This window comes from Amblyraja radiata, chromosome 22 (assembly GCF_010909765.2).
Source record: "Amblyraja radiata isolate CabotCenter1 chromosome 22, sAmbRad1.1.pri, whole genome shotgun sequence".
NCBI lineage: Eukaryota > Metazoa > Chordata > Chondrichthyes > Rajiformes > Rajidae > Amblyraja > Amblyraja radiata.
The window spans coordinates 21,150,788-21,177,412 of record NC_045977.1 but is presented as its reverse complement, the minus strand read 5'-3'; the positions used below and the strand labels follow the sequence as shown (position 1 = coordinate 21,177,412).

Here is a 26,625-nt window from a genome sequence, read left to right as displayed (position 1 = left end):
CAAGCCATAAAGACGAAGGAATTGTCCGTAGACTTCCGAGACAGGATTGTGCTGAGACACAGATCTGGGGAAGGGTATAAAATAATTTCTGCAGCATTGCAGGTCCCGAAGAGCACAGTGGCCTTCGTCATTCTTAAATGGAAGAATTTTGGAACCTCCAGGACTCTTCATAGAGCTGGCCGCCCGGCCAAACTGAGCAATCGGGGGAGAAGGGCCTTGGTCAGGGAGGTGACCAAGAACCTGACGGTCACTCTGACAGAGCTCCAGAGTTCCTCTGTGGAGATGGGAGAACCTTCCAGAAGGACATCTATATCTGCAGCACTCCACCAATCAGGCCTTTATGGTAGAATGGCCAGACAGAAGCCACTCCTCAGTAAAAGGCACATGACAGCCCGCTTGGAGTTTGTCAAAAGGCACCTAAACAGGATTCTCTGCTCTGATGAAACCAAGATTGAACTCTTTGGCCTGAATACCATGTGTCACATCTGGAGGAAACCAGGCACTGCTCATCACCTGGCCAATACTATACCTATGGTGAAGCATGGTGGTGGCAGCATCATGCTGTTTTTCAGCGGCAGGAACTGGGAGTCTAGTGAGGATCAAGGGGAAAATGAACAGAGCAAAGTACAGAGAGATCCTTGATGAAAACCTGCTCCAGAGCGTTCTGGACCACAGACTGGGGTGGAGGTTCACCTTCCAACAGGACAACGACCCAAAGCACACAGCCAAGACAAAGCAGGAGCGGTTTTGTGACAAGTCTGTGATTGTCCTTGAGTGGCTTAGCCAGAGCACGAACATCACTGGAGGGACCTGAAAATCGCTGTGCATCGACGCTCCACATTCAACCTGACAGAGCTTGAGAGGATCTGCAGAGAAGAATGGGAGAAAGTACCCAAATACAGGTGTGCCAAGCTTGTAGCGTCATACCCAAGAAGACATGAGGCTGTAATCGCTGCCAAAGGTGCCTCGACAAAGAACTGAGTAAAGGGTCTGAATACTTATGTAAATATGATATTTCAATTATTTCTTTTTAATTACTTTGCAAAAATTTCTAAACACCTGTTTTCGCTTTTTGATTATGGGGTGTTGTGTGTAGATTGATGAAAAAAATAAATAATTTGATCCATTTTAGAATAATGCTGTAACGTAACAAAATGTGGAAAATGTTAAGGGGTCTGAATACTTCTGAATGCCCTGTATGCACCCACTTAACTTTTAAAAGATCAAATACATTATTGATTATATAATTTGTAGTAATGTGTTGACATCTCCTGCCTCATTAGTAATTATTCACATATCAGCACATCATTCTGTAAATTTAAGTGCATGTTCAATTGCACTTGTACTATCATTTTGATAATTTGTGACTGAACCAATGATCTTTCAAAAAAAGATCCTCTGCTTTGTGATTTCTATTTACATCTGCCGTCCCTCATCTAATGCTGACCTATCATGGCAAGCAATTTGATTACTACTTCAGCAAGGGTATTACATATCAGCTAATGACCATAAGGAATGTTGTTCCACGTATTTTACAGACACTGCTCTTTCGTCGGTTTTGTATGACACTTGCTCACACCTCAGGCTGAATTTCAATCATAGGTTTTTGTAATATCAGTTGCAAGTCTTTAATAGCTTATGTGAAGTTATGTTCGTCTTTTTTCATTTCCCCGTTTATATATTTCTGAGCAAGTAATTCCATCTGTATCGTTGGGGAAAAACAGTCGCAAAGTATTCCTCCCACCCAAGATGCATTAATCAAAAATAATGTGTGTGGAAGAAAAATTGGGGTGGTTTCTAAGTCTCAAATATTAAAAATGATCTGTGATTGGACACCTTTATAATAAGCAGATTTAATTAAAGCTAGCAAATAAGTCAAGGGTGCACACAATTCTAGTCTGAGTCAGTGACTAGGATTGTCTCATGCACTGGAATCCATCTCTGGTTTGCATAAACCAGTATGAGGAATGCTAATTCTAATACAATGAATGATTTTCTTGCTATTGCATCACAGCCTCTTCAGTTTAGAGATAGAGCATAGAAAGAGGCCCTTCAGCCCACTGAGTTCATGCCAACCATTGATCATCCATGCGCTTTTGTTCTATGTTATCCCACTTTCTCGTCCTCTCCATTTACACAAGGGACAATTTACAAAGTCCAATTAACCACATTTCTTTGGGATTGGGAAGGAAACCTACGGGGTCGCTGGGACAACGTGCAATCTCTACACAGGCAACACTCAAGGTCAGGATCGAACCTGGGTCTCTGGCGAGGTGAGGCAGCAGCTCTACCACTGTGCCACTCTGTTTTCAACTGTTCTGTCTTCTCTTGTCACTTTCTGGGTCCATGGCTTGGCATGGATAAAAAACACTACATACTGTTCTGTTGGTGTGAAAATGTGTATGACAGTGCTCTATTTTTGGAGGAAGCTGCACAGCTTCTATTGTCCTCCTTTCTTCAGCACCACCCCATTGGTCACGTCTTGTTGATCAAAACGTCCCATTCTTCAGCAACCAAGGGCATTACTTTTATCTCATCAGTTACCAAACCAAACCAATTAGTATCCAGTTCCGTCTGCCTTCCTTCCTCTTTTCATAAAATCATAATACAAACCATTTCAATTTAATTCCAGCATTTAAATCTTTAAAGCCTTTGCACCCTAATCCAACAAATATACATACAGAATTGAAATTGTCGTAATTCTGATCCACTCTGGGCAAAGCACAACGATGGAGTTGATTTTTAATGAAAGTCTCGTACATTAAAATACTAATGCTGCTGTATTATCTAAAACTGGATAGGTTTTTGTTGCAGCATTTTAATTTATAGCATTTAGTTAAAGATAAATACAGTGCCCTCCATAATGTTTGGGACAAAGACCCATCATTTATTTATTTGCCTCTGTACTCCACAATTTGAGATTTGTAATTGAAAAAAATTACATGTGGTTAAAGTGCATATTGTCAGATTTTAATAAAAGGTATTTTTATACATTTTGGTTTCACCATGTAGAAATTACAGCAGTGTTTATACATAGTCCCCACATTTCAGGGCACCAAAACGTTTGGGACACAGCAATATCATGTAAATGAAAGTAGTATTTTGTTGCATATCCTTTGCATGCAATGACTGTTTGAAGTTTGCGATTCATGGACATCATCAGTTGCTGGGTGTCTTCTCTGGTGATGCTCTGCCAGACCTGTATTGCAGCCATCTTTAGCCTATGCTTGTTTTGGGGGCTAGTCCCCTTCAGTTTTCTCTTCAGCATATAAAAGGCATGCTCAATTGGATTCAGATCGGGTGATTGACTTAGCCACTCAAGAACTGACCATTTTTTAGCTTTGAAAAACTTGCTTAAGAAGTATGTTTGGGATCATTGTCTTATTGTAGAATGGACTGCTGGTCAATGAGTTTTGAGGCATTTGTTTGAACTTGAGCAGATAGGATGTATCTATACACTTCAGAATTCATTATGCTACTACCATCAGCAGTTGTATCATCAGTGAAGATAAGTGAAGCCAGTACCTTCAGCAGCCATACATGCCCAGGCCATAACACCACCACCACTGTGTTTTACAGATGAGGTGGTATGCTTTGGATCTTGGGCAGTTCCTTCTCTCCTCTATACTTTGCTCTTGCCATCACTCTGACATAAGTTAATCTTCGTCTCATCTGTCCACAAGAGCTTTTTCCACAACTGTGGTTGCTCTTTTAAGTAGTTTGAGGCAAACTGTAAACTGGCCATCCTACTTTTGCGGCTAACCAGTGGTTTGCATCTTGCAGTGTAGCCTCTGTATTTCTGTTCATGAAGTCTTCTGCGGACAGTAGTCATTGACGAATCCACACCTGAAGAGTGTTTCTGATCTGTCGGACAAGTGTTTGGGGATTTTTCTTTATTATAGAGAGAATTCTTCTTCATCAACTGTGGAGGTCTTCCTTGGCCTGCCAGTCCCTTTGCAATTAGTAAGCTCACAAGAGCTCTCTTTCTTCTTAATGATGTTCCAAACAGTTAATTTTGGTTAGCCTAAGGTTTGGCTGATGTCTCTAACAGTTTTATTCTTGTTTCTCAGTCTCATAATGGCTTCTTTGACTTTCATTGGCACAACTTTGGTCCTCATGTTGATAAACAGCAATAAAAGTTTCCAAATGTGATGAAAAGACTGGAGGAAAGACTAGGTGCTGAGAGCTCTCTTATGCCTGCATTAAGGAGGTAATTAAACACACCTGAGCAATTTCAAACACCTGTGAAGCCATGTGTCCCAAACATTATGGTGCCCTGAAATAGGGGGGACTATGTATAAACACAGCGGTAATTTCTACATGGTGAAACCAAAATGTATAAAAATAGCCTTTATTAAAATCTAACAATGTGCACTTTAACCACATGTGACTTTTTCTATTACAGACCTCAAATTGTGGAGGCAAAAAAATAAATGATGGGTCTTTGTCCCAAACATTATGGAGGGCACTGTATATAACTTCAATTTTCATGGCATGAGACACTCATTCATCGCGTTGGGTATCAAACAATTTTGACCCCTTACTTAATCCTGTTTTAATTTGTCAGTTTTAAAGTTAATTTTGGTTGTTTATCATCAATGCATTTAATCAGTTGTAATTTTTTGTAGTTTAGTTTATTGTCACATGTACCGAGGTACAGTGAAAAGCTTTTGTTACGTGTTACCCGGTCAGCAGAAAGGGCGTACATGGTGACGATCGTGCCATCTACAGTGTACAGATACATGATACAAGTTGTAACGTTTAGTGCAAGATAAAGTTTAGTATATTCTGTCTAGCAAGGAGCCCATCACAATGTAACCAAAATCTCCAGCAGAATAATTATTTGATTGAACTTTAGTTCAGTTTAATTTAGTTTAGAGATAGAGCATGGAAACAGGGCCTTTGTCCCACCGAGTCAGCGCCGACCAACGATCACTTATTCACACTTGTTCCATCCTACACAGGACAATTTATGCAAGCCAATTCACCGACAAACCTGAGATAGGCACAAAATACTGGAATAATTCAGCGGGACAGGCAGCATCATTTTGTGTCAAAGATGCGTCTGTCCCGCTGATTTACTCCAGCATTTTGTATTTATCTTTGGTTTAAACCAGCATCTGCAGTTCCTTCATACACCTACAAACCTGTATGTCTTTACGATGTGGGAGGAAACCGGAGCACCCAGAGAAATCCAACCTGCACGTTTTTGGGATAATGTTTGAGAAAACCGAAGAACCCGGAAAAAAAACCCGCAGGTCACAGGGACAACACACACACTCCGCAAGACAGAACCCTTAGTCAGGATCAAACCCAGGTCACTGGCACTGTAAGGCAGCAATTCCACCACTGTGCTGCCTCAAATTCCAAGCATTGCAAACTAAGTTTAAAAAAATACTCACCATTTGCAAAGCAGAACAAGAGATGCAAAGAAATAATGGGCTCAAATGTAATCTGCTGATTTTGAGCAAAACCATTTCAGATTAAACAGGATTGTGTTGCACTCGTTTGTTCAAAGGGGCAGAGGAAGAAATTATCCAGCTCATTTAATTCAACACCACACGGAATGGTTAATATCAGCTAATGTGGAGTATGGTAGAGAGGCAGGGACCATGCCCATATTTTGCATGGGAAGTTTACAATCCAGCGGTATGAACATTGATTTCTCTAATTTCAATTAACTCCGGTATTTCCTCCCCTCTCATCTCGCCCCACTCCCCCACCCTAGTTATCCTGCCAATTCCACTGTTTGCATCCTTGTGTGTCTTTTGTTATCACAGCGGCTGGGGAAGCCAACAATGGGCCATTAGGGGCTCCACCCTTCCTGAGGTCATCTGTTGGTGGCCCTGATTTGTTTCCGCCCCCCCCAATTTCCTACCACTACTTTCAGTCTGAAGATGGGACCTGAAACGTCACCTATTCCCTTTCTCCAGAGATCCATTAAGGAGGCTTAGGATGCTGATGGGATCATTGTGTCAAAGAAAAACTCCTTCTGAATTGAATTTGCATTTTGACCAGGATGATACATTTTAGGTACACAAAAAAGCTGGAGAAAATCAGCGGGTGCAGCAGCATCTATGGAGCGAAGGAAATAGGCAACGTTTCAGGCCGAAACCCTTCTTCAGACATGATACATTTATAGTCTGGCTGCATTTGTTTGGCTGCACAGAGCCAGGCTTCAGTTTAGAAATTAGAAATAAGGCACCACAAATCTAGCACAAATGTATCTTGATGTATGTCCTGTAATGCTGCTGTTCATTGCCACATTATCATTATGTTGCCCTCTTTAGAAATAAGTCATTAACCTTTAGATCCACTTTTCCATTGTGGTGCATGCCTTATGATCAATGACTGTGATCTCCAATGTTTTTTGTCAAGGTTGGTCCACACTATGTGATAAGTGCGCTGCCGTTACTGGCCATGACTAGACCTTGTAAATCTGTGATCTCTACAACCAAGAAAGTCACTGAAAGGAAACATGCAGGTACAGCAGGCAGTGAAGAAAGCTAATGGCATGTTGGTCTTCATAACACGCTAGAGGCAGGAAACATGTTGGGGGAGTCCAGAACCCGGGGCCACAGTGTAAGAATAAGGGATAAGCCATTTAAAACAGAGACGAGGAAACACTTTTTCACACAGAGTTGTGAGTCTGTGGAATTCTCTGCCTCAGGATGGTGGAGGACGGTTCTCTGGATACTTTCAAGAGAGAGCTAGATAGGGGTCTTAAAGATAGCGAAGTCAGGAGATATGGGGAGAAGACAGGAATGGGGTACTGATTGGGGATGATCAGCCATGATCACATTGAATGGCAGTTCTGGCTCGAAGGGCCGAATGGCCTACTCCTGCACCTATTGTCTATTGTCTATAACGAGAGGATTTGAGTATAGGAGTAAAGAGGTCCTTCTGCAGTTGTACAGGGCCCTGGTGAAACCTCATGTGGAATATTGTGCGCAGTTTTGGTCTCTTAATTTGAGGAAGGACATCCTTGCTATTGAGGCAGTGCAGTGTAGGATCACGAGATTAATCCCCGGGATGGCGGGACTGTCATATGAGGATAGATTGGAAAGACTTGGCTTGTATTCACTGGAAATTAGAAGGATGAGAGAGAATCTTATAGAACATATAAAATTATAAAAGAACTAGACAAGCTAGATGCAGGAAAAATGTTCCCAATGTTGGGGGAGTCCAGAACCAGGGGCCACAGTCTAAAAATAAAGGGGAGGCCATTTAAAACTTTTTCACCCAGAGAGTTGTGAATTTGTGGAATTCTCTGCCACAGAAGGCAGTGGAGTCCAATTTATGGATGAATTTAAAAGAGTTAGATAGAGCTCTAGGGGCTAGCGGGATCAAGGGGTATGGAGAGAAGGCAGGCATGGTTTACTGATTGTGAATGATCAGCCATGATCACAATGAATGGCGGTGCTGGCTCGATGGGCCAAATGGCCTTCTCCTGTACCTATTTTCTATGTTTCTAAGAAGAACGAGGGGAGGAGACACTTGCAGGTTCCTCTCCAAGTGATACTAGGCAATTGAGTATCAGTGGTTTACTTTTGCTGGATCTAAATCCTGGAGCATCCTGCCCAACAACATTGGGGGTACTATTACAGATATATTGCAGTGGTTGATAAGTTGGGTTGCCACCTCCTTCTGGTGAACTGTTAGAAAGGACAATAAGTTAACACCCAGATCCTGAAAGTGAGTGCATAATAAAATAAAATGCTTTAATAATGACCAAGTGGAAAGGTAGAGGTTGAGTGGAGGCAAAGAAGAGAAAATTAGATGGGTGTAAGTGTAAGTATATGTTTAAATAAAACTGTAGACTTGTGTCTCCTGGAAAACCAATCCAAAAAAAACAGACACGAGAAGCGTTAACTGGCTGCAAGACTTAAATGAGCTGTTTTTTCCCCATGCTTTATGTTTCTGAAGTAAACTGAAACATGATTGCATTTCTGGAACGAGGGGTTTGTAATGTTTGTTTAACTCGGACTCGGTTTAAACTGAGAAAAGCCTACAATGGACAGGGTAATTGTTCCTTACCCGGATGGAGACCTTTCCATACTTGCATTCGAGCAAGATATTTTTCCCTTTTTTTGACTTGCCTAACATAATATCACTCTTCTCTTCAATGCAAAACGCACTTGAGAAGATAAATTTACAGGATCATTTCAGAAAATAAATGATGTTCTGCTTGTCCGTTGGACTTTAACCTACAGCCAAAATGCACTGCAAAGAACTTTCTTAACAATAGGCAGGACCAGCTGTACTTACAATAAACTTTCCTCTTTGCATTTACAGGGTGACATAAAGGGCTACTTGCACAGTCAAAAGCATGAGCAAAATCCACTTGGTTCAGAAATACTGCAGCTGCAAAGGATGGCCTGTGAGATCGCTGCTGGACTTGCTCACCTGCACAAGCACGGTTTTGTGCACAGGTACACTTTATATATTTAAACCTCCATTAAGTGTTTCCAAATTATTTTTATTTTGGAAGACAATATGCGTGAAAATGGAACAAAGAGCTCTTTGGGGCTGGCAAAGACATGTGGGCCAAATGGCAGGCTCCAAAGCCATACATTTCTGTAATTTCAATGGAAATGGTTTGTTTGAAACTGTGTTGCTGTGCGTGTGTGCAGTCAAACGGCCTCAAAGTGGGATAACTAGTGCAAACGGTGGTTGATGGTCGTCATGGACTCACCAGGCTGAAGGGCCCGTTACCATGCTACACTGAATCCATGCCGACCATCTATCATCCCTTCACGTTCATTCTATGTTATCCCATTTTTGCATCCATTCCCTACACACTAGGGTGCAAATTTACAGAGGCCAATTAACCTACAAACTTGCACGTCTTTGGGATGTGGGAGGAAACCAACACGCCATTGGGAGAATGTTCAAACCATACAATCAATCAGTCAAACAGTTGCACTGCATTTTCTGAAGCTTGATGTGGGAAATAAGAGCTCTTGAGCACTTAAAAACTATTTTCTAATTTGGGATCCCGTTTCTTTCATGTAAAGTATTTAGTCACTTATACAGTGCACTATCAAAGCGTATGTCTTGAACAGTGATATTTAAATATTCTACTACATGAATTCTTATGTTGCCCCCGGCATAGCACTGTGTCGTTGGCGCTAAACAAGGGCTAAAAGTATGGACCAGCCTTTTAAAAAGAAAATGTCAGTAAATCTTCCTCTGCCAAAACTACAACCTGGACCTAAAATATCTGCTCTTCAGCTAACCTCATGTATTCAATATGATTGGAATAAGACACAGCCTATTAAATTACTGAAGTCATAGAAATGTTCTGCCTCTCTTGCTTCTACTGCCAAAATTTGATGAGCACACAGTTTGATGCAACGGGTCAGTTTACACTTGATTTATAAGTGTCCCAGAGAAAAGTTCTAAGATTTGCATTGATCACTCAAAGCCAAACAGAACTCCTGCTACCAGCTAATCCTGTTTTATGCATTTGTACAGTCTGTGTTTAGTTTAGTTTAGAGATACAGCATGGAAACGAGCCCTTCGGCCTACCAAATCTATGCCGACTATCGATCGCCCTTTCACACTCGTTCTATGTTATCCCACGTTCGCACCCACTCCCTATAAATTAGGGGCAATTTACAGAGGCCATTTAACCTACAAACCCTCATGTTTTTGGTATGTGGGAGGAAACCAACAGGAAGAACGTTCAAACTCCATGGAGACAGTAGCCTAGATCATGATCGAACCCGGCTCTCTGGCCCTGGTAGTCAACCCTACCAGCTGTGCCACTAGCGACGGCTGTGTTGCAGCCTTCTTCAGCCTGTTGCAAGTTTTTTTGCAAAATTAGTTTAACATTTTTAAAGGCAAATGATAAATAGTCTTTAAGGGAGCTTAAAGACTTTGTGGCTTTGCCATTGGTGAATGATCCATTTCAGCAAGTAAGTTTACATGGGGGAAAAGTAACACTCGCACCAAACATCAAATAGATGATTTAAGATTTTTGGTTCTATAAACAGCTCAACTATGCATGTGTGCCCAGTTGCATTGTGTCATGCTGTAATGATTCAGTTCCCTTCCCACTGAATGGACAGCCAATGACATCCCCTCCCTTCCCGTTCACACCATTTCCACCACTCGAACCGTTTTAATTACTTAGCCATCTGCTCCTGAGACCTGCAGTGGAAAGTCACTGGTGCTCCTGGATGCTGGACATCACTGGATCGGCTCAGTGAATGTTCACTTCTGGTAACAATATCCTGCTGCTGTCTGAGTGTGTGGAAAAGCTCCAGCATCAGTGATTTTGTTGCTGGTGGTGAATTAAAAGCAGCAGCTTCCCTGTGCACTGAGTAGATGCTGTTGAAATTGTGTGGATTGCAAGGTTCCCTTCTACCCACTCCCACACTCGCTCATTGACCTTCGATTAGGTTTGGGTTTATAATTGTTATGTGTACTGAGGTACAGTGAAAAGCTTTGTTTTGTATGCTATCCAAACAGATCAGATGTATTGTACAAAATATAATCAAGCCAAATTCAAGTACAATAGGTCGAGCAAAGGGGAAGATACAGAATGCAGAATACAGCATGGTAGCGCATCAGTTCCCTAGACAAAGCCTAGAGGTTTCGAGCAAAGTAGAGGTGAATCGAACAGCACCCTAGTTTATGGAAAGACCTTTCAGAAGCTTGATAACAGAGAGGAAGAAGTTGTTCCTGAGTCTGATGTTTTCGTTTTTAAATTCCTCTTGAAAAGAATAATTCTTATTTATTAATCTATTGCACTCGTGGTTAGACTGTTTCATCTCTAATTTAACATTTAAAAGCCAGTTTTAATTTGTTTGTAAATTGCTAAGTAATACATTTCTCGGTGGAAGTAATTTGATATAACACAATCAGCTTTCAAGGGCTACGGATATGCACGATCGACATTTGTTTGCACAATATTTGTATGTTTAAAAGCTGTACTTAGATCTTAGTGTCAACCTGTCGAGCAAACAGTTACAGTGTGTGAAGATTAGTGTAAATTGAACTTGCTTCTCTTTTATCTGTAGTCAACTAGTTCACAGCCGCACTGTTGGGATTGATCTTGGCTTTACTGCCTGCCATGTTAGTTGAGCTTAAATAAATGGAGTCAAATAAATTGAGCTGGAATTGCATTCCTAATGGGTATACAGCTAAACAACACACTATTTTTCAGTCAGTAAGTTACAAATTAGTGCTGTACTGCTAATCCTTGGGAGGCTTTGAAGATGATGGATGTGGATAATGGTGAGGGAGCAATAAGTCACGATCGGTTAATATACCTAAACTTTTAAACAAATTTCTGAACCTTAAAAAGCAGGGATGGTACCTTATGAGGTGCCAAATGTGATCAGGTACACTTGGTGGCTGGAATGAATTCAGCAGTGCAATTTGATCAATTTATGCTGATGTGTAAAAATAATAAACCTAAGCATCAGGCAGAATTGGACAAAGTAAGACTCGATAGCAATTGTTCAACCTTTGTTAACCTTTTATGTATAAGAGGACATTCATTAGCCAGAGGGTGGTGAATCTGTGGAATTCATTGCCACAGATGGCTGTGGAGGCCAAGTCGTAGGGTATTTTTAAAGCCAAGGTTGATTGGTAAGGACGTCAAGTTATGGGGAGAAGGCAGGAGAATGGGATTGAGGGAAAAATAGATCAGCCATGATGGAATGGCGGAGCAGACTCGATGGACCGAATGGCCTTATTCTGCTCCTATTTTTTTTATCTTAAAACGTAACTGGGCTCTTGGAGGATTAAAATTGCACACAACAACAAATTGTGGCCAAATTCTCCTTAGAATGTTCAATCAGTCTTATTGCATTGCAAAGATGGGAGACTGGGGAGAAAAGATTATATTTAAATGACATTTACCTGAAAGCTAGCATACCTCTGCATGCATGTCACTTTGAAATACAGTGAATAGGCAAAGATCATTTTTAAACAAAGAAAAATTAGACAAGAAATCAGTCTACCTATTTTTGTTGTTAGCTGAGAAGGATGGAGTATTCATCAGAACATTGCCTCGATGTGGGCCTTGCACACATTAGGCATGGGCCTGTGAGCTGTCCCATTTAGCTATGCAAACACCCAAATGAGCAAGTGTAGTCCACTTGCCCCCTTGAGCCTTATCTAAAAAGAATATGACAGACATCTTAGCCTCCAACTCCCGAATACTTCAATAACCTTTGCTTATTAAGAATCCATCTACCTCTGCCTTAAAAATATTCAAGGTCTCTGCTTCCACAACCCTTTGAGAGAAAGAGAGTTCCAAACACTGAGAACCTTCCGAGAGAGAGAGAGAAATTTCACCTTTTTTATTAAAGGATAAATGGTTGTTTTTATACAAAGGCTGCTCATTTTAGTCTCCATCTCAGTCCTCTCAAGCCATCTCAGGGTCTTATGTTTAATTCCTGTCTCCTCCCTCTCTCTTCCAAATTCCAGTCGAAGTAAGCCTATTCCAACGACCCTTTCTTCAAAGTACAACATGGCCATGCTTAATCTAATAGATCTTCTCTCAACTGATTGTAATGCAGTTGCAATTTAAAAAAAAAAAAATGAGATCACGTAACAAAACAGGTTTTCATTGTACCTCGGTACATGTGACAATAAACTAAACTACATATTGCTCCAGATGTGGTCTCTATGGTGCCCTGTTTAACATTCCTGCTTTAGTATTAAAGTCCTTTTGCAATAAACGATCAGTTGGTTTCCTTATTTACTTGTTGTATCTGCATACCATCCTTTTGCGAATTGTGTATTAGGATACCCAAACCACTCCGCATCTCAAGAGCTTTGCAATTTCTTACCATTTAGATACTACGTCTTTTCACTTTTCCTACCAAAATGAACATTAATTCACTTTCCCACATTGTGCTCTATTTGCCTCCCTCACTATCTATCTATATCCCTGTGTAGTCTCCTTACGTGATCTTTAAAACTTAGTCCCACTCCCTTTTCTGCATTATCATGTTGTTGAGAATGAACCGGAAAAGCCTGTCTCTCTTCTAAGCCTGCTGATGGAATTATGCCTGCCAGTCAATTGGAGTGTGCATGTCATTTTAAAACGCATTCATGTGCAAATGAGTTTCTCCTGAATGATAACCACATGTCTCTGCCACAAGGGGGCAATGTAAACTGATCTGTACTTCGGTCTACATCATATATATGTCAAAAGTTTTAAAAAGCTGATACTTAAATTTGCCATGGTGGCTCAGTGAATCAGAGCATATTTCTTATAAGAGCCTAAGAAATAGAACAAAGTGCTGGAGGAACTCAGCAGGTCAAGAGTGTTTTATTGTCATATGTCCCAGATAGAAAAATGAAATTCTTACTTGCTGCAGCACAACAGGATATGTAATCATAATAAATAATATAACATAAACTCAGGGGGAAAAAAGAACAAACAATAACAGTGCAATAATAAATAATGAGATCAGGTATGGAAGGGCAACATTTTGGGACGGGACCCTTCTTCAGGCTGATGGTGCTTGGTGATGTGTTATGAACAATGGAAAGAAAATTAATGAAAAATGTTGATATTTGCAACTAGCTAAATATCTTTTTCCTTTGAGTCCGGTTTCATTGTTTCACTGACCAGTCATGGATCGAATTTGCTCGAGTACTGATGTTATTTTCTTTTCCATTCCCTTCATCCACTCTGCTCCTGCTTTGATGCCATCTCCATTTCGCCAGTGATTTAGCACTACGGAACAGTTTCCTCACAACAGATTTGACAGTAAAAATCGGCGATTATGGCATAGGATTCAGCCGGTACAGGGTAAGCAGTTTGCTCCTCTGGAGTTTTGTTCTCGTACCAGTATGCAACTGAATGTGTGTTTATTGGTCATGGCTAGATATACTGTGGTTTAAGGCAAAAATGATTTCATTGTTAAAGCCTGAGCCATTATGCATAGATCACTAATGGGGAGTGACAGAACTAAATTGTGCATGGCTAAGTATGTAAAGATTGGAGCACAGAGGTAAAAACAAACTGCTGGTGGTACTCATTGGATCAGGCAGTATCTATGAGGGTAATGGATAGATGACGTTTTGGGTCGAGACCCTTCAGATTTAATTTCCCTCCACAGATGCTGCATGACCCTCTGAGTCCATACAACAGTTTGTTATTTTTCAATCATGATTCCAACTTCAGCTGTCTCTTGTGTCTCCAGAGCACAAGAAATGTTCAGTCAGTTAATTAAAGTAAATCTTAAATACACTCTGATGACTTATTAGCTGAGGTATTTTGGAGATTGTCATGGGAACATTTCAATTTAGTGACAACAGCATTGCTAAGGGGGGTGCAGCTGGTGGAGCTGCTGCCTCACAGCGCCAGAGACGTAGGTTCGATCCTGTCCTCGGTTGCTGGCTGTGTGGAGTCTGCACGTTCTCCCTGTGACTGTATATTTTCTCAGAGTGTTCCAGTTTCCTGCCAAAGACGTGTGGGTTTATAGATTAATTGGCCTCTAACAATACTCTTACTGCTTAGGGAGTGTATGAGAAAGTAGGATAACCAAACTAATGTGAGAGAGTTACCGATGGTCAGCGTGGACTCCGTGGCCAAAGGGCTTGTTTCATGCTGTGTCGCTAAATGATAAAGGTTTTTATATTCTGCATTTCTAAATAAAAATTCAGTAAAAAATTATTATATTCGGTCCTAATCATAAAAATCTCTAAATTATTTTCAATAATGAACTGTTTCAAAGCCCATACTGTTACTCAATTTAATACTGTCATACAATTTATCGCTGGGGTGCCAGACTTCCCCTTTTAATCACTTGATATATCTTGTACCTATTCTTGGCTGCATCTTAATGTGATCAGCAAACAATGTACTGTGAGAATGGGATGGTTGGGAATATGAACCGACATTAGGCATAATGATACTAAAAAAAATCAAGATGCAAAATATTTATTTTTTACATTTTATCATTCTTTGATGCAAAAGGAATTGCAGCATTCAGTTACACTTCTAGATTATGTGTGCTTGTCCGTAATGCCTTTATTGATAGGATGTGGGTGAAAACAAATAAATATAATGACGATGAACCTACAGTTTTCCTGTAGTGCACAATGACGTATTATTTACAGAAAGAACTGCTTTACTGCATCCGTCTATATTTGGGCTCGGTTTGCTATTCATAATAACGTATGAAAATCATCAATCAGATGATTTGTGCCATGGTTTTCTGTATATATAAAAAGAGGTCCTGGTTCTCAACATTGTTACAGTTTTTACACAAGGCAACTTACAGCATGAAATGTGATGTTTGTTTTATTACTGCAGGTTCTTTGGGGACATCCTGAGATACAGAAATAAAAGTTGTTGTATCGGTAGTTTCATTACAATGTCCAGTATTTGTTATCTCACTATTTCCAAATTCCACTCTTATGGAATACGGCCTGCTTTGTAAGAAAGTTGTCATGTGACCATGGGATGGGCACTGGAAATGACAAGTTGTAATATTAAATTGTAATAAATCTGGTTATTTGTGTGCTTCCCTGCAAAAGATTCCTAGAAAATGCTACCTAGTTCATTAGCATTCTCTAGGAGTATGAACAAATCGAGTAAACGGTCCTTGTAAATAACTATAAAGGTAGGCTTGCATTTCATTGGAATTGAAATATTGGAAGAGGTTTAATAAAAAATATTTCTAATGTGATGTTTGAAGTTTTGCACTAATTCCATATGTAAGTGTCATGCACGTTAAACGTGTTTATTGTGCAAAAGGTCTGCAAACTGTGCAAGTATTAGTGTTTGTTAAACTGAAGTTATTCTTTTGACTCCCTAAAACTAGGAGGATTATATTGTAAGCAATGATGGGCAATATATTCCATTGCGGTGGATCTCACCTGAGCTCGTGGGTGATGTTTATGGAAGCATGGTCGTCGCGGAACAGACAAGACAGGGCAATATTTGGTGAGCTTGCAATTACATATTTAACTTTTGAAATAATCGTTCAATTTTCCCTATGTTTGACGTAAGGTTTCCATCCTGCTAGAAATGGATTGTACCGACCACTTATTGAAAGATAGCATTTTCACTCATTATAATGGTCCTAGCGTTTAACCTTCTTAGAAAAAAACAAAAGTAAAGTACCTGAGGAAGTTGAAACATGAAATATTAACTTGCTACATGTGCATAGCAGATAACGTGGCATCCATAGTATGAGTATCATAGCCATACCGCGTGGAAAATAGGTTCTTCAGCCCAACTTGCCCACACTGTCCAACATGTCCCTTCTACACTAGTCCCACCTACCTGCATTTGGCCCATATCCCTCTAAACCCATCCTATCCATGTACCTGTCCAAATGTTTCTTAAACATTCGGATAGTATCTGCCTCATTCCATACACTCCATGTTCCATATGCTCGTTCCATACACCCACCACACTTTGTTTTCACAAAAGGTAAATCTTTCCCCCCTCACCATAAGCCACTGTCCTCTGGTTCTCCATTCCCCTACTCTGGGGAAAGGTCTATTCCTCATGATTTTGTACACGTGCTTCCTTCCGCCCAGCTATCTTCATTTTGATCTCTGAAGTTATCTAAATTAACCTGTGGATGCCTGAGTTTACCTCAAATTCCATTCACCCATATGCTTGCTCGCCATTGCTGATTCTGGTTAAGCAATAACTTGGTCTTAACATTTTCATCTTCATTTAAAAATGCTCCCATCTCTTTGTAATCTCCTCGAACCCCAAGATATACGCACTGATCCCAATCCTTCTCGTAACTCCGAATTTATTTGTAACTGAGCCTCCCATGACCATCTAAACCTGTGGAGAGTGGTGATACAGCCCTGTCTGTACAGGTTCGTCACTTCATTCCATCCAGTCCATCTTTATATCCATTGCGTCAACAAAGCTGGATGTGTCATTTAGGATGCCTGCCATCCTGGCCATTCTCTTTTCTCTCTTCTACCTTCTGGAAGAAAATACAGGAGCTTGAAAACTTGGCTGTCCAAGCGTCTTCCCCACTGCTATCCACTTCTAAAACCAATTACCACATTCACATCACATTCCCAGTGGTACCTCAAGAGTTGGCCAATAGCCGGTGTAAATTGGCCCCCAATGTGAAAGTGAATGGTACAATCTGGGGAGAGAAGAGGGCCAGAATACTAACAACAGAACAAACAAATTCTTACTTCCAGCAGCATAACAGGTCTGTAAACATAATATACATAGATAATATAAAATAAACAAAAAATAAATAAATTAATAACCCCAATACTAGTACAAAATAACCTGTGTCCATAGTGCAGCTGAAGACAACTCCTGGTTCATACAGTTCAATACAGTGTGGAAACAGGCGCCTTAGCCCACCATGTCCGCGTCAACCAATCATCATGTGTTCACACTAGTTCTATATTATCCCACTTCTGCACCTAATCCCCAACGTACATGGGGCAATTTATGGAGGGCTATTAATCTATAACACCACATCCCTGTGTCTAGATAGTCTAAGCTTGATTTAATTACCCAGTGCCTTGCCCTCTGAAGGACATGATGAAATATGAACTGAAAGTTGTTCCAGATTTATTAGAAGACACAATAAAACATGGACAAAATTGAGCACCTCTACAGGGTACAGAAGAGATGTACTAAATGATTATGGCCTGAGGCGCCTATCCTATCCATGTACCTATCAAAATGTTTCTTAAACGTTATGATAATGCCTATGATACCTGTTTCATGAAGTATCCAGTAGACATAATTATGTTTTGTACACTGAGGAATATTTTGAGTGGTGAAGAAAAGGCAATTTTGTCTCTTGACCAATCATGCCTTTATCTTTTTTTTTACAGGTCTTTGGGTGTTGTATTATGGGAGTTATTTGAGAACGCCTGCCTGCCCTACATGCACCTTTCTGACAAAGAGGTGCTAATCTTTGTTATAAAGGAACAGCAAATTAAACTCCCTAAACCTCAGCTGGAGTTGACTCACTCTGACAGATGGTAATTGCTTGGTTTTATAGCTTTATACATTTTGAAATGTAATTCCCACTGTTATACCTGTGTTAGTCATAGGGCTTATGTAGACAAGGCACTGTTGCTAAGAAACAAAGATGCATGATATGCTTATCTGACATTAAAATGTCTGCATCCGTTTATTTATAAACCTGCAGAGTCAAAAATATTAAGTAAATCTGTTCTTTGGAATGAATCTGCGTCATTATTATCAGATTGAAACCACAATTGCATTATTGTGTCTGCAGTAAGATAATTGCAGGGAAAATGTCTGTTTAAAAACAGCCTCACAAAAATAAGCATGAAAGTATATATTTTGTAAACTAGCATCTGCAATTCCTTGTGTATACAATATATAACCTAGTAGTTAGAAATCAGTCCTATACAGATTGAAATGTGGCTGTACAAGAATATCCCTAGACTAGACAAACCTCTGACTGAGGCTAAAAGCAGTTATTTAAATTTAATGCCCTTACTAATGAAGACTTCAGATTGATCAGTCTGAAGAAGGGCCCCAAACTGAAATATCACCTATGTCCTCTCTAGCACTTTGTCTTTTTTTGTAAACCAGCACCTGCAGTTCCTTGTTTCACCGTGCTTTTCCCTAATGTCCCTTTCGGGGAGATTTGATTGATCAATGGGTATGAGGAGAGGAAAAGTGCCCTTAATGACACCTCATTGATTCCATTGCCTTAGATCCCTTACAGCCTTTAGATGGCAGGTCTACAGGTAGAAAATGGGGATCTGGGACTAGTTGGACAACTCGGGCAAAGAGCCACATGGGCAGACGGTGGTATACCTGTGCTGTATTGTTCTGTGGGAATGGATGACAGATAAAGGTTAGCAGGTTCATCAAGGCTATTACCTCCTGCTGCAATGTGTGCCAGGTATTCAATGATCCTCCTCCACCTTCCCATGCTATCTCTTCAGAAGCATAAAAGGAGAAGGGAATTAATCTCTTGTTTCCAAAGGAATCTTCAATCCTAACTAAAGCTTTAAGGCAGGTTATGTAGTGTGAATGGAGTCTGCAGACGAGGTCTCGACCCAAAACGTCACCCATTCCTTCTTTCCAGAAATGCTGCCTGTCCCGCTGAGTTACTCCAGCATTTTGTGTGTGTGCAGTGTGAATGTTCACTACTCCAATAATGACGTTCTATCTTGCAGGTATGAGGTTCTGCAGTTTTGTTGGCTAGCCCCAGAGAAGAGGCCAACAGCAGAGGAGATTCACAGACTGTTAACTTACCTCCGCATGCAGAGCCAGAAGGAATGTGAAGATGACTTTGAAATAAGATGGAACGCACTAAAGTCCAGCAACAGCAATAGGCAAGCTACGGCAAACAACTCATCATTTCCAATCCTGGAGCATTTTGTTGCCGACAGATTGAACCAGGAAATGGACGATATCCTCACCGTTACCGAAACTAGTAAAGGGCTAAATTTTGAGTATGTCTGGGAGACTGCTAAACTTGACCATTTTGAAGAACATGTTCAGGGAAACGATGGAGCAAAGGTCAACTATCAGAGCATTTTCTACCCCACAGTCGCTTTCGAGAAAAGTGGTTTCTCGGTCGTCCACACACATTCAGATGATAAAATTGCTAGAAAAGAGGAGAGTGGAAGCCCACTTTTATCAGGGATTGTGCCTGTATTTGATACCCATTATCCTTCTATTGGAAATGAGTACTATATACAGTTGGAGGAACAAGGTGAAACTAACGTGGGTGTTGATGAAAATTCAAGCTATCCCAACGAGGGAGCTTTCCAGAACAAAGATTCCCAGTCCTTTGTTATTCTCGGAGACTCTGGAGATGATTTGAGTACAGATGTTGATTTCTTCCTACACTCCAATCAAGACTTGCACAAGTCCGAAGTAAGCGAGGCATTGTTTAGTTCCTGCACTTCTAGTTACGCTGAAAGCCCTCGCCACAATGATATCTTTTATGATCACAAGCTGGAGGAGATGACTTTTAACAAAGGAATCTTGAACACTGATGAAATCATCATGCTGGATCTGCCTGAGCTTACGGACACTAAAAGGATAAATGCATCTGGTCTAATTTTAAACAAAGAAACTCCCATGGAGTCGCTAATCCATCAATCTCTGCCGCTTGATTTGAATGCTTCCAGCCCCATTTTGGACGAAAAAACAGACTTAATTTACAACAAAAACATCGATAATGACGGCAGCCTTATGTTCCAATCCGAGAAATTACCTTCTAACTTTTTTCTTAAAGAAAATAAACTTTTACAGGACTCTTCACCCAAAGGTGATGCTGGCAATGATGCAGGAAATGATGAAGGAGGTTCACTGAATAACTTTGCTTTATTGGATATGAACGTTGCCTGCATTACTTCGCCCATCAGTGCTAACAGTCCAAAAGACCCAGGGTTAACTGATCAGAGTAAGCAATTAACCAGTGTTCAACTGCATGGAATTGCCTGCAATGTTACTGACCAAATGTATCCACAGAGTGGATCAGTTCAGATTCCAGCAGACAGCAAAAGGGCACCATGCATTTTATTGGATGATGATAAATTCACTTGTGAAGAAAGGCAAGTTAAACAGGAGTTAGATGAAGGGTTTTTAATGTATGATAGCTCAGGGTTAGGATGTGACACTACTGAAGGACGCATTTTCAAATGCGCTTCCACTTTGCCTCAAGCACACTGCCAAGGGACTGCTCAGTGCAGTGAAAGTGCCGCTGCTAGCATGTGCAATAATGCCAAAATGCACCACCTCGCTGAAAGTGAAACAGTGGAAGGAAATGCAACCGAAGTCAGAGTAACAGAATTGGCAAAGCAAATTGAAGCTTCAGATGTTGAATCTATAGCGCCGGCGCACAACGCCGTCAACACAGATAGAGATATCTTGCGCCACTGCGTGCAAGACACCAGTATATTAGCTGGACCCTTGTCCGAGCTCACCTTAAAAACATTAGCAACCACTTCCCCTTCTGAAACCTCAAGTGATTCTGAAACTGTTGAATCATTGACTTCAAACAAATATATTTGTTCAGAGATTTCTAAAATGCAGGACACTGTTCCCTTGTCTGAAACTCCTTGTGGGTCCAAAAGTGTTGAATTGTTAGCCCCCAATCATTCTGGGGACACTTCAGTAGACACTTTAGAATCTTTGGAGATGACTGATGTGGATGAACCCTTCTCCTATAGCTTTGTAAATACAAAATCAATGGTTTCTGTGCCTTGCTCGGATTTATCAAGTCAAGTTAGCCCTGTAGAAGAAGAGGTTGCATCGGTCATGCATCCCAGTTCAGAACAATCTACAGGTACACCAGATTCATTGGATTCGCTCGAGATGCATGGGGTGATAGAGACTTTAGAAACGCAAAATACAGTTTCTCAGGAGTTAAAGCCGCCTCAGAAACAGCCTGACAGTGGCTATGAAACTGAAAATATAGAATCGCCTGAATGGTCTTCGCAATTGTACAGCGCAAATGCACCTCCCACCTCTACTGATCTAAATGCTTCCAGTGACGAGTTACCTAATACTTTCCCTTCAAATCCACTTATTATTATTTCCAAGGAGGAAACTCTTCCAGATGTAGAAATCGTTGATGTAGATGCTTCCAAGGAAGCCTCAAATATGTTGAGTAACGGAAACCAAAATTCCCACCGAGACTCTGCTTATTTCTCGGATAATGATTCTGAACCAGAGAAAAGAGCAGATTGCGATATTACCCAGAGTGCAAATGAAGAAAATGATCTTAAGAACGGGGTTGATTTTGAAATTGTTATTCGTCACGGTGACAATGTCACAACAACTTCTGATTTCCCTGACGCACAACCGGATATCTTAGGGGAAATCTCGGGCGACAAGAGTAAGTTGCCGCCATCGTACAGCTCAGGCCAAGGTGAATTTCCAAATAACTTTCAAAGTGGAAGCCCAGGCAACTTCATGAAGATAAACACCGATGCAAAATCTGAGAGTTCGGATGTGTTGAGGGCAGTTGACATTGATGAATCAGGATCGGAGATTTTGTGCAGCACTGCCGATAGTAGCAATCCGTTTTCTGAAGATATGAAGGAAGACTTTGAAATAATTGTTGAGAAGGACATTAAGAAACCGTTGTCAAGAGGTAATGAAGGAGTTAGATTGAAGGAGCCAGACATTGAAGGCCGGTACCTTGGCAGATTAGATGCATCTGAACTCTTTAACCTTTCCGAAGAACAAGATGGGATGGAGGCTGATGAAGAAGATGAAAACAGTGATGATTCTGAGGACGAGTACAGAGGCTATTCTCTCAATAGTCCCAGTTCGGAGAGTGAAGATGATGCAGTGCACCCAGTGCCAATAGTGGTGACTGAGAATGATGACGGGAAAGCTCTGAAGAGTTTGTTGAAAGACTTTAGCCGCAGGCCCTCTGAATCCCTGGAAACAGACCCGAGAACGAAGCAATTGAAGAAGATAGTATCGTTTTTCGACGATGTCACAGTCTTCTTGTTTGATCAGGTAAGCAATTAGTAAACTAATTAGCAATTAGTAACAATTCAAAAGAAAAAAAAGTTTGATAAAAATTTCAGCAGTCCAGGCAGCATCTGTGGAACAAAAATCAGAGCTGACGTTGTCAGGCAGATGAAGAACGGTCAGGCAGCATTATTAAGGCTGATAGTCATAAGAGTAATACTGCACGGAAACAGGCCATTCATCCCACCTCGAACATGCTGACCAAGATTCCCCATTGGCCTAAATTTGGCCCATATCCCTCAAAAGCTTTCCTATCTATATACCTGTCCAAGTGTCTTGTTATAGTGCCTGCCTCAACTACCTCCTCTGGCAGTTCGTTCCATATATCCACTACCCCCTGAGTAAAAATGTTACCCCTCGGGTTCCTATTAAATCTTTCTCCTCTCACCTTAAACCTATGTCCTCTGGTTCTTGATTTTCCCCTCCCCTGGGTAAAAGGCTCTGTGCATTCAGCATATCTATTCCCATTGTGATTTTATAGAGCGTTCTGTGCAGGGTCTTTGACCAGAGATATTAACTCTTCATGAGATGCTGTCTGACTGGCTGAGTGTTTTCAGTATATTTTTATTTCAGTCTTAAGACAGCAACACTTGTTGATAATGTTTGGTTCTATCCTTCCTTGACCATTGCTATTGCAGAATAATTAACTTGCTCCACAATTTCCTTGCGAATAATAATCAGTGGCAAGCAAGTGATTGAGCAGTTATTCTTGCATTCGAGATTTAAGATTTAATTTCCTTAAATTTTGATCCAGGTGACTAATTGGCTTAAGGGTTCCCGGCATAAAACTGGCAGAACCAGCAGAATTTAAAGTCAAGTGCCCTCCTGAACAAAGAGGTACTTGGTGCCTCGGCAGGTTTAGGTTTAGAGGTGGATAAATCCTCAGGACTGGATGATTTATCCTAGGCTGATTTGGGAAGCAAGAAAGATTGCTGGAGCTCTGGCTGAGATTTAAAAATCTTCACTGGGTAACAGGTGACTGGGAGACCGCAAATGTGCAAGGAATGCAGCAGGAAAAAGCCTGATTACTATAGACCTGTGAGGCATCCGTGAACTATAGACATCAGTGGTCGGGAAGATACTGGGAAAAATCGTGAAAGTATTAATGATCATTTCGGAATGCAGGGACTAGTCAGAGAAAGCCAACATGGCTTTGTCAAGGGCAGATCCTCTCTGACCAAATTGAATTATTTGAAGAGTTAACAACGTGTACTGATGAGGGAGGGCCGTAGATGTGATATATCTGAACTTTATTAAAGCCTTTGATCAGGTCCAACTTGGGAGATTGATTCAAACCGTTAAGGTCCATTGTATCCGGGGCAAGTTGGCAAATACTGGCAAAACTGGGTTGGCAATAGATGACAAAGGTTGATAGTAGAGGGTTGTTTATACAATTGTGTCCACAAGGGATGTGTGCTGGAACCCTTGTAGTTTGTAATATTCATGAATGACTTGGGTGTGGATATGGGAGGCAAGATCAGTACGCTTGTGGATGACCCGAGGATTTGTGGGGTTGTTGATGTGGTGGAAGGCAGCCTTGGGCTACGGGGTGATATCAATGTATTGGTGAAATGGGCTGAAAAATGGCAGATGGAGTTCAATCCAGGCAAATGTGAAGTGATGCACTTGGGGAGAAGGAATGAAGAGAGGGCATACACTGTGTGTGATAGTCTCAGATTTTCAAGGATCTACGGACTTAACCTCTGCAACAGTGGAACTACAGAAGTCAAGTCCGTTGATCCTCGGAGATGATTATGTAGGTAGACAACAAGATTAGAAGACGTATGGGACACTGGTCAATTTGAGTTTAGTTTATTGTCAAGTGTACAGAGGTACAGTGAAAAGCTTTTGCACGATAACTGGTCAGTGGAAAGACAATACTTGATATCAATCGAACCATCCACTGTGTACAGATTCATGATAAAGGAAATATGAATAATCTTTAGTGCAAGATAAAGTCCTGTAAATTCTGAGGGTCTCCAATGAGATAGATAGTCGCTCAGGACCGCTCTCTTGTTGTTGGTAGGATGGTTCAGTTGCCTGATAACAGCTGGGAAGAAACTCTCCCTGAATCTGGAGCTGTGCGCTTTCACACTTCTATACCTTTTGCCCATTGGGAGAGACAGCGGATGGGGTGCGACTCATCCTTGATTATGCTGGTGGCCTTGCCGTGGCAACGCAAGGTGTAAATAGAGTCAATGGAAGGGAGGTTGGTTTGTGTGATAGTCCGGGCTGCTTGCACAATTCTCTGCAATTTCTTGCGGTCTTGGATAAAGCTGTTCCCATACCATGCCGTAATGTATCCCGATAAAATGCTTTCTACGGCGCATCTGTAGAAGTTACTGAGAGTTGTAGGGGACATGCCGAACATCCTAACCCTTCTAATGAAGTAGAGGTGTTGGTGTGCTTTCTTGGCCATTGCTTTAATCGGGGTGGTCCAGGACAAAGTCAAGGCTTTGAATACAGGAGTAGGGTGGTCATTGCCATTCTTATAAACTTTACCTTTCTTTCAATAACTGCAATTGTTTATTCCTTGGCTTTTAGGAGACCCCTACCAAAGAATTGGGAGAGCATTCAGCAGCAGAAAACAGTTTGGTATCTGACAGTGGCAGCCCTGTCACACTAACTGGACCCCATTCCAGGATCTCGAACTCTGAGAGTTCCACTGATGAAGAAGGTGGGTGCTCCATTCCACGGCATCATTAAATGCTCAATTCACGGAAATGAAGTTAGGAACAGTCTAAGTGAGAGATGGCAAAGGGTTTATTTTCTTTTGCTAAAATAATCACTGGGCATAGATTTATGATAAAGTTTAGAAAAAATAAGAACCGAGGTAAATTTTTACACGAAAGGCTGAAACACAATCTATAAATTAACTAATTATAATTCTCAGAAAATGCAACATCTGTGAAGATTAATTTTGTTTTTATTTAACCATTTAATATAAACAAAATTCATCTTCACAGATGTTGCATTTTCTGAGAATTGTAGTTAGTTAATTTATAGATTGCCTTTATTAATCTTTATAGCACAGCTCATTTTGTCAAGATTCAAGGATACTCAATCTATAGATAGTCAATCTTACTTTAGATTTTAGAGATAAAGCACAGAAACAGGCCCTTCGGCCCACCAAGTCCGGGACGACCAGTGATCACCCTGTACGCTAACACTACCCTACACACAAGGGATAATTTTACACCTTACTGAAGTCAGCTAACCTACAAACCAGTACATCTTTGGAATGTGGGAGGAAACCGGAGAAAACCCATGTAGTAACAAGAAGAACGATCAAACTCCGTACAGACAGCAGCAGTAGTCAGAACCCGGGTCTCACGTAGTCAGGCAGAAACTCTAGCGCTGTGCCACCGTGCCACCCCTGCTGTTTAGGCTGGTTTGCCTGATAGACTTGCATACCTTGCATACTCTCATATAATAAAGTTAACACTGTGACCTTTCTAAATCAATGTTGTTTTCATATTTCACTCATCCACAATCAACCATTTGATTGTTTATTTCACGTAGAAAGTAAAGTTTGGTATGTTCAATCTTGCAATCTGAATCAGTAAAAACTGTACAATATGAAAATTATTTTGGCTTCATAGCAACTTTATATGTATTAATTTGATTCAAATTTTTGCTTTTTAAATATTGTTTTAGAAAATAAATTGCTACTGTTTTCGTAAAAATGGCAGCCAAGTTGCAGAGGCGTCTGAGTCACACAGCATGGAAACAGGCCCTCCGGCCTAACCTTTTCATGCCGCCCAAGATGCCTATCTAAGATGATTTAGATTAGATAGAATTTATTTGCCACACAACCAGGGTCGGTGGAATTTGGGTTGTCAGCAGCAGTACAATAATAAAGAACACACAGCCACAATAAAAATGTAACACAAACATCCACCACAGCATTCATCACTGTGGTGGAAGGCACAAAATTTGGCCAGTCCTCCTCCATTTCCCCCCCGTGGACAGGACCAGAGTCCAGAGTCAGTCCAGGATCGGCTCTTCCTCACCGGAGACCGCGGCTTTAAGTTGGTGTAGGCCTCAGGCCGGCGGTCGAGATTTAAAGTCTCCTCCGCAGCCAGAAGCACCGTAGACTGCAGGGCCGGCGGTCGAAGCTCCCCTCCAGGGGTGATGTTAAGTTCACGCCGGGCCCGCGGTAGAAG

General features: G+C 41.0%; 1 protein-coding gene across 1 annotated transcript in view; it reads left to right on the top strand.

Annotated features, from left to right (window-relative positions):
• Positions 1 to 26,625, top strand: part of lmtk2 (lemur tyrosine kinase 2) — a 101,616-nt gene that overhangs the window by 60,578 nt on the left and 14,413 nt on the right. The window contains exons 7-12 of the mRNA XM_033040560.1: positions 8,296 to 8,432; positions 13,696 to 13,780; positions 15,801 to 15,922; positions 17,812 to 17,961; positions 19,138 to 22,444; positions 25,004 to 25,136. Of these exons, the coding sequence (XP_032896451.1) occupies positions 8,296 to 8,432; positions 13,696 to 13,780; positions 15,801 to 15,922; positions 17,812 to 17,961; positions 19,138 to 22,444; positions 25,004 to 25,136 (3,934 nt within the window). The remainder of the gene's footprint in view (positions 1 to 8,295; positions 8,433 to 13,695; positions 13,781 to 15,800; positions 15,923 to 17,811; positions 17,962 to 19,137; positions 22,445 to 25,003; positions 25,137 to 26,625) is intronic.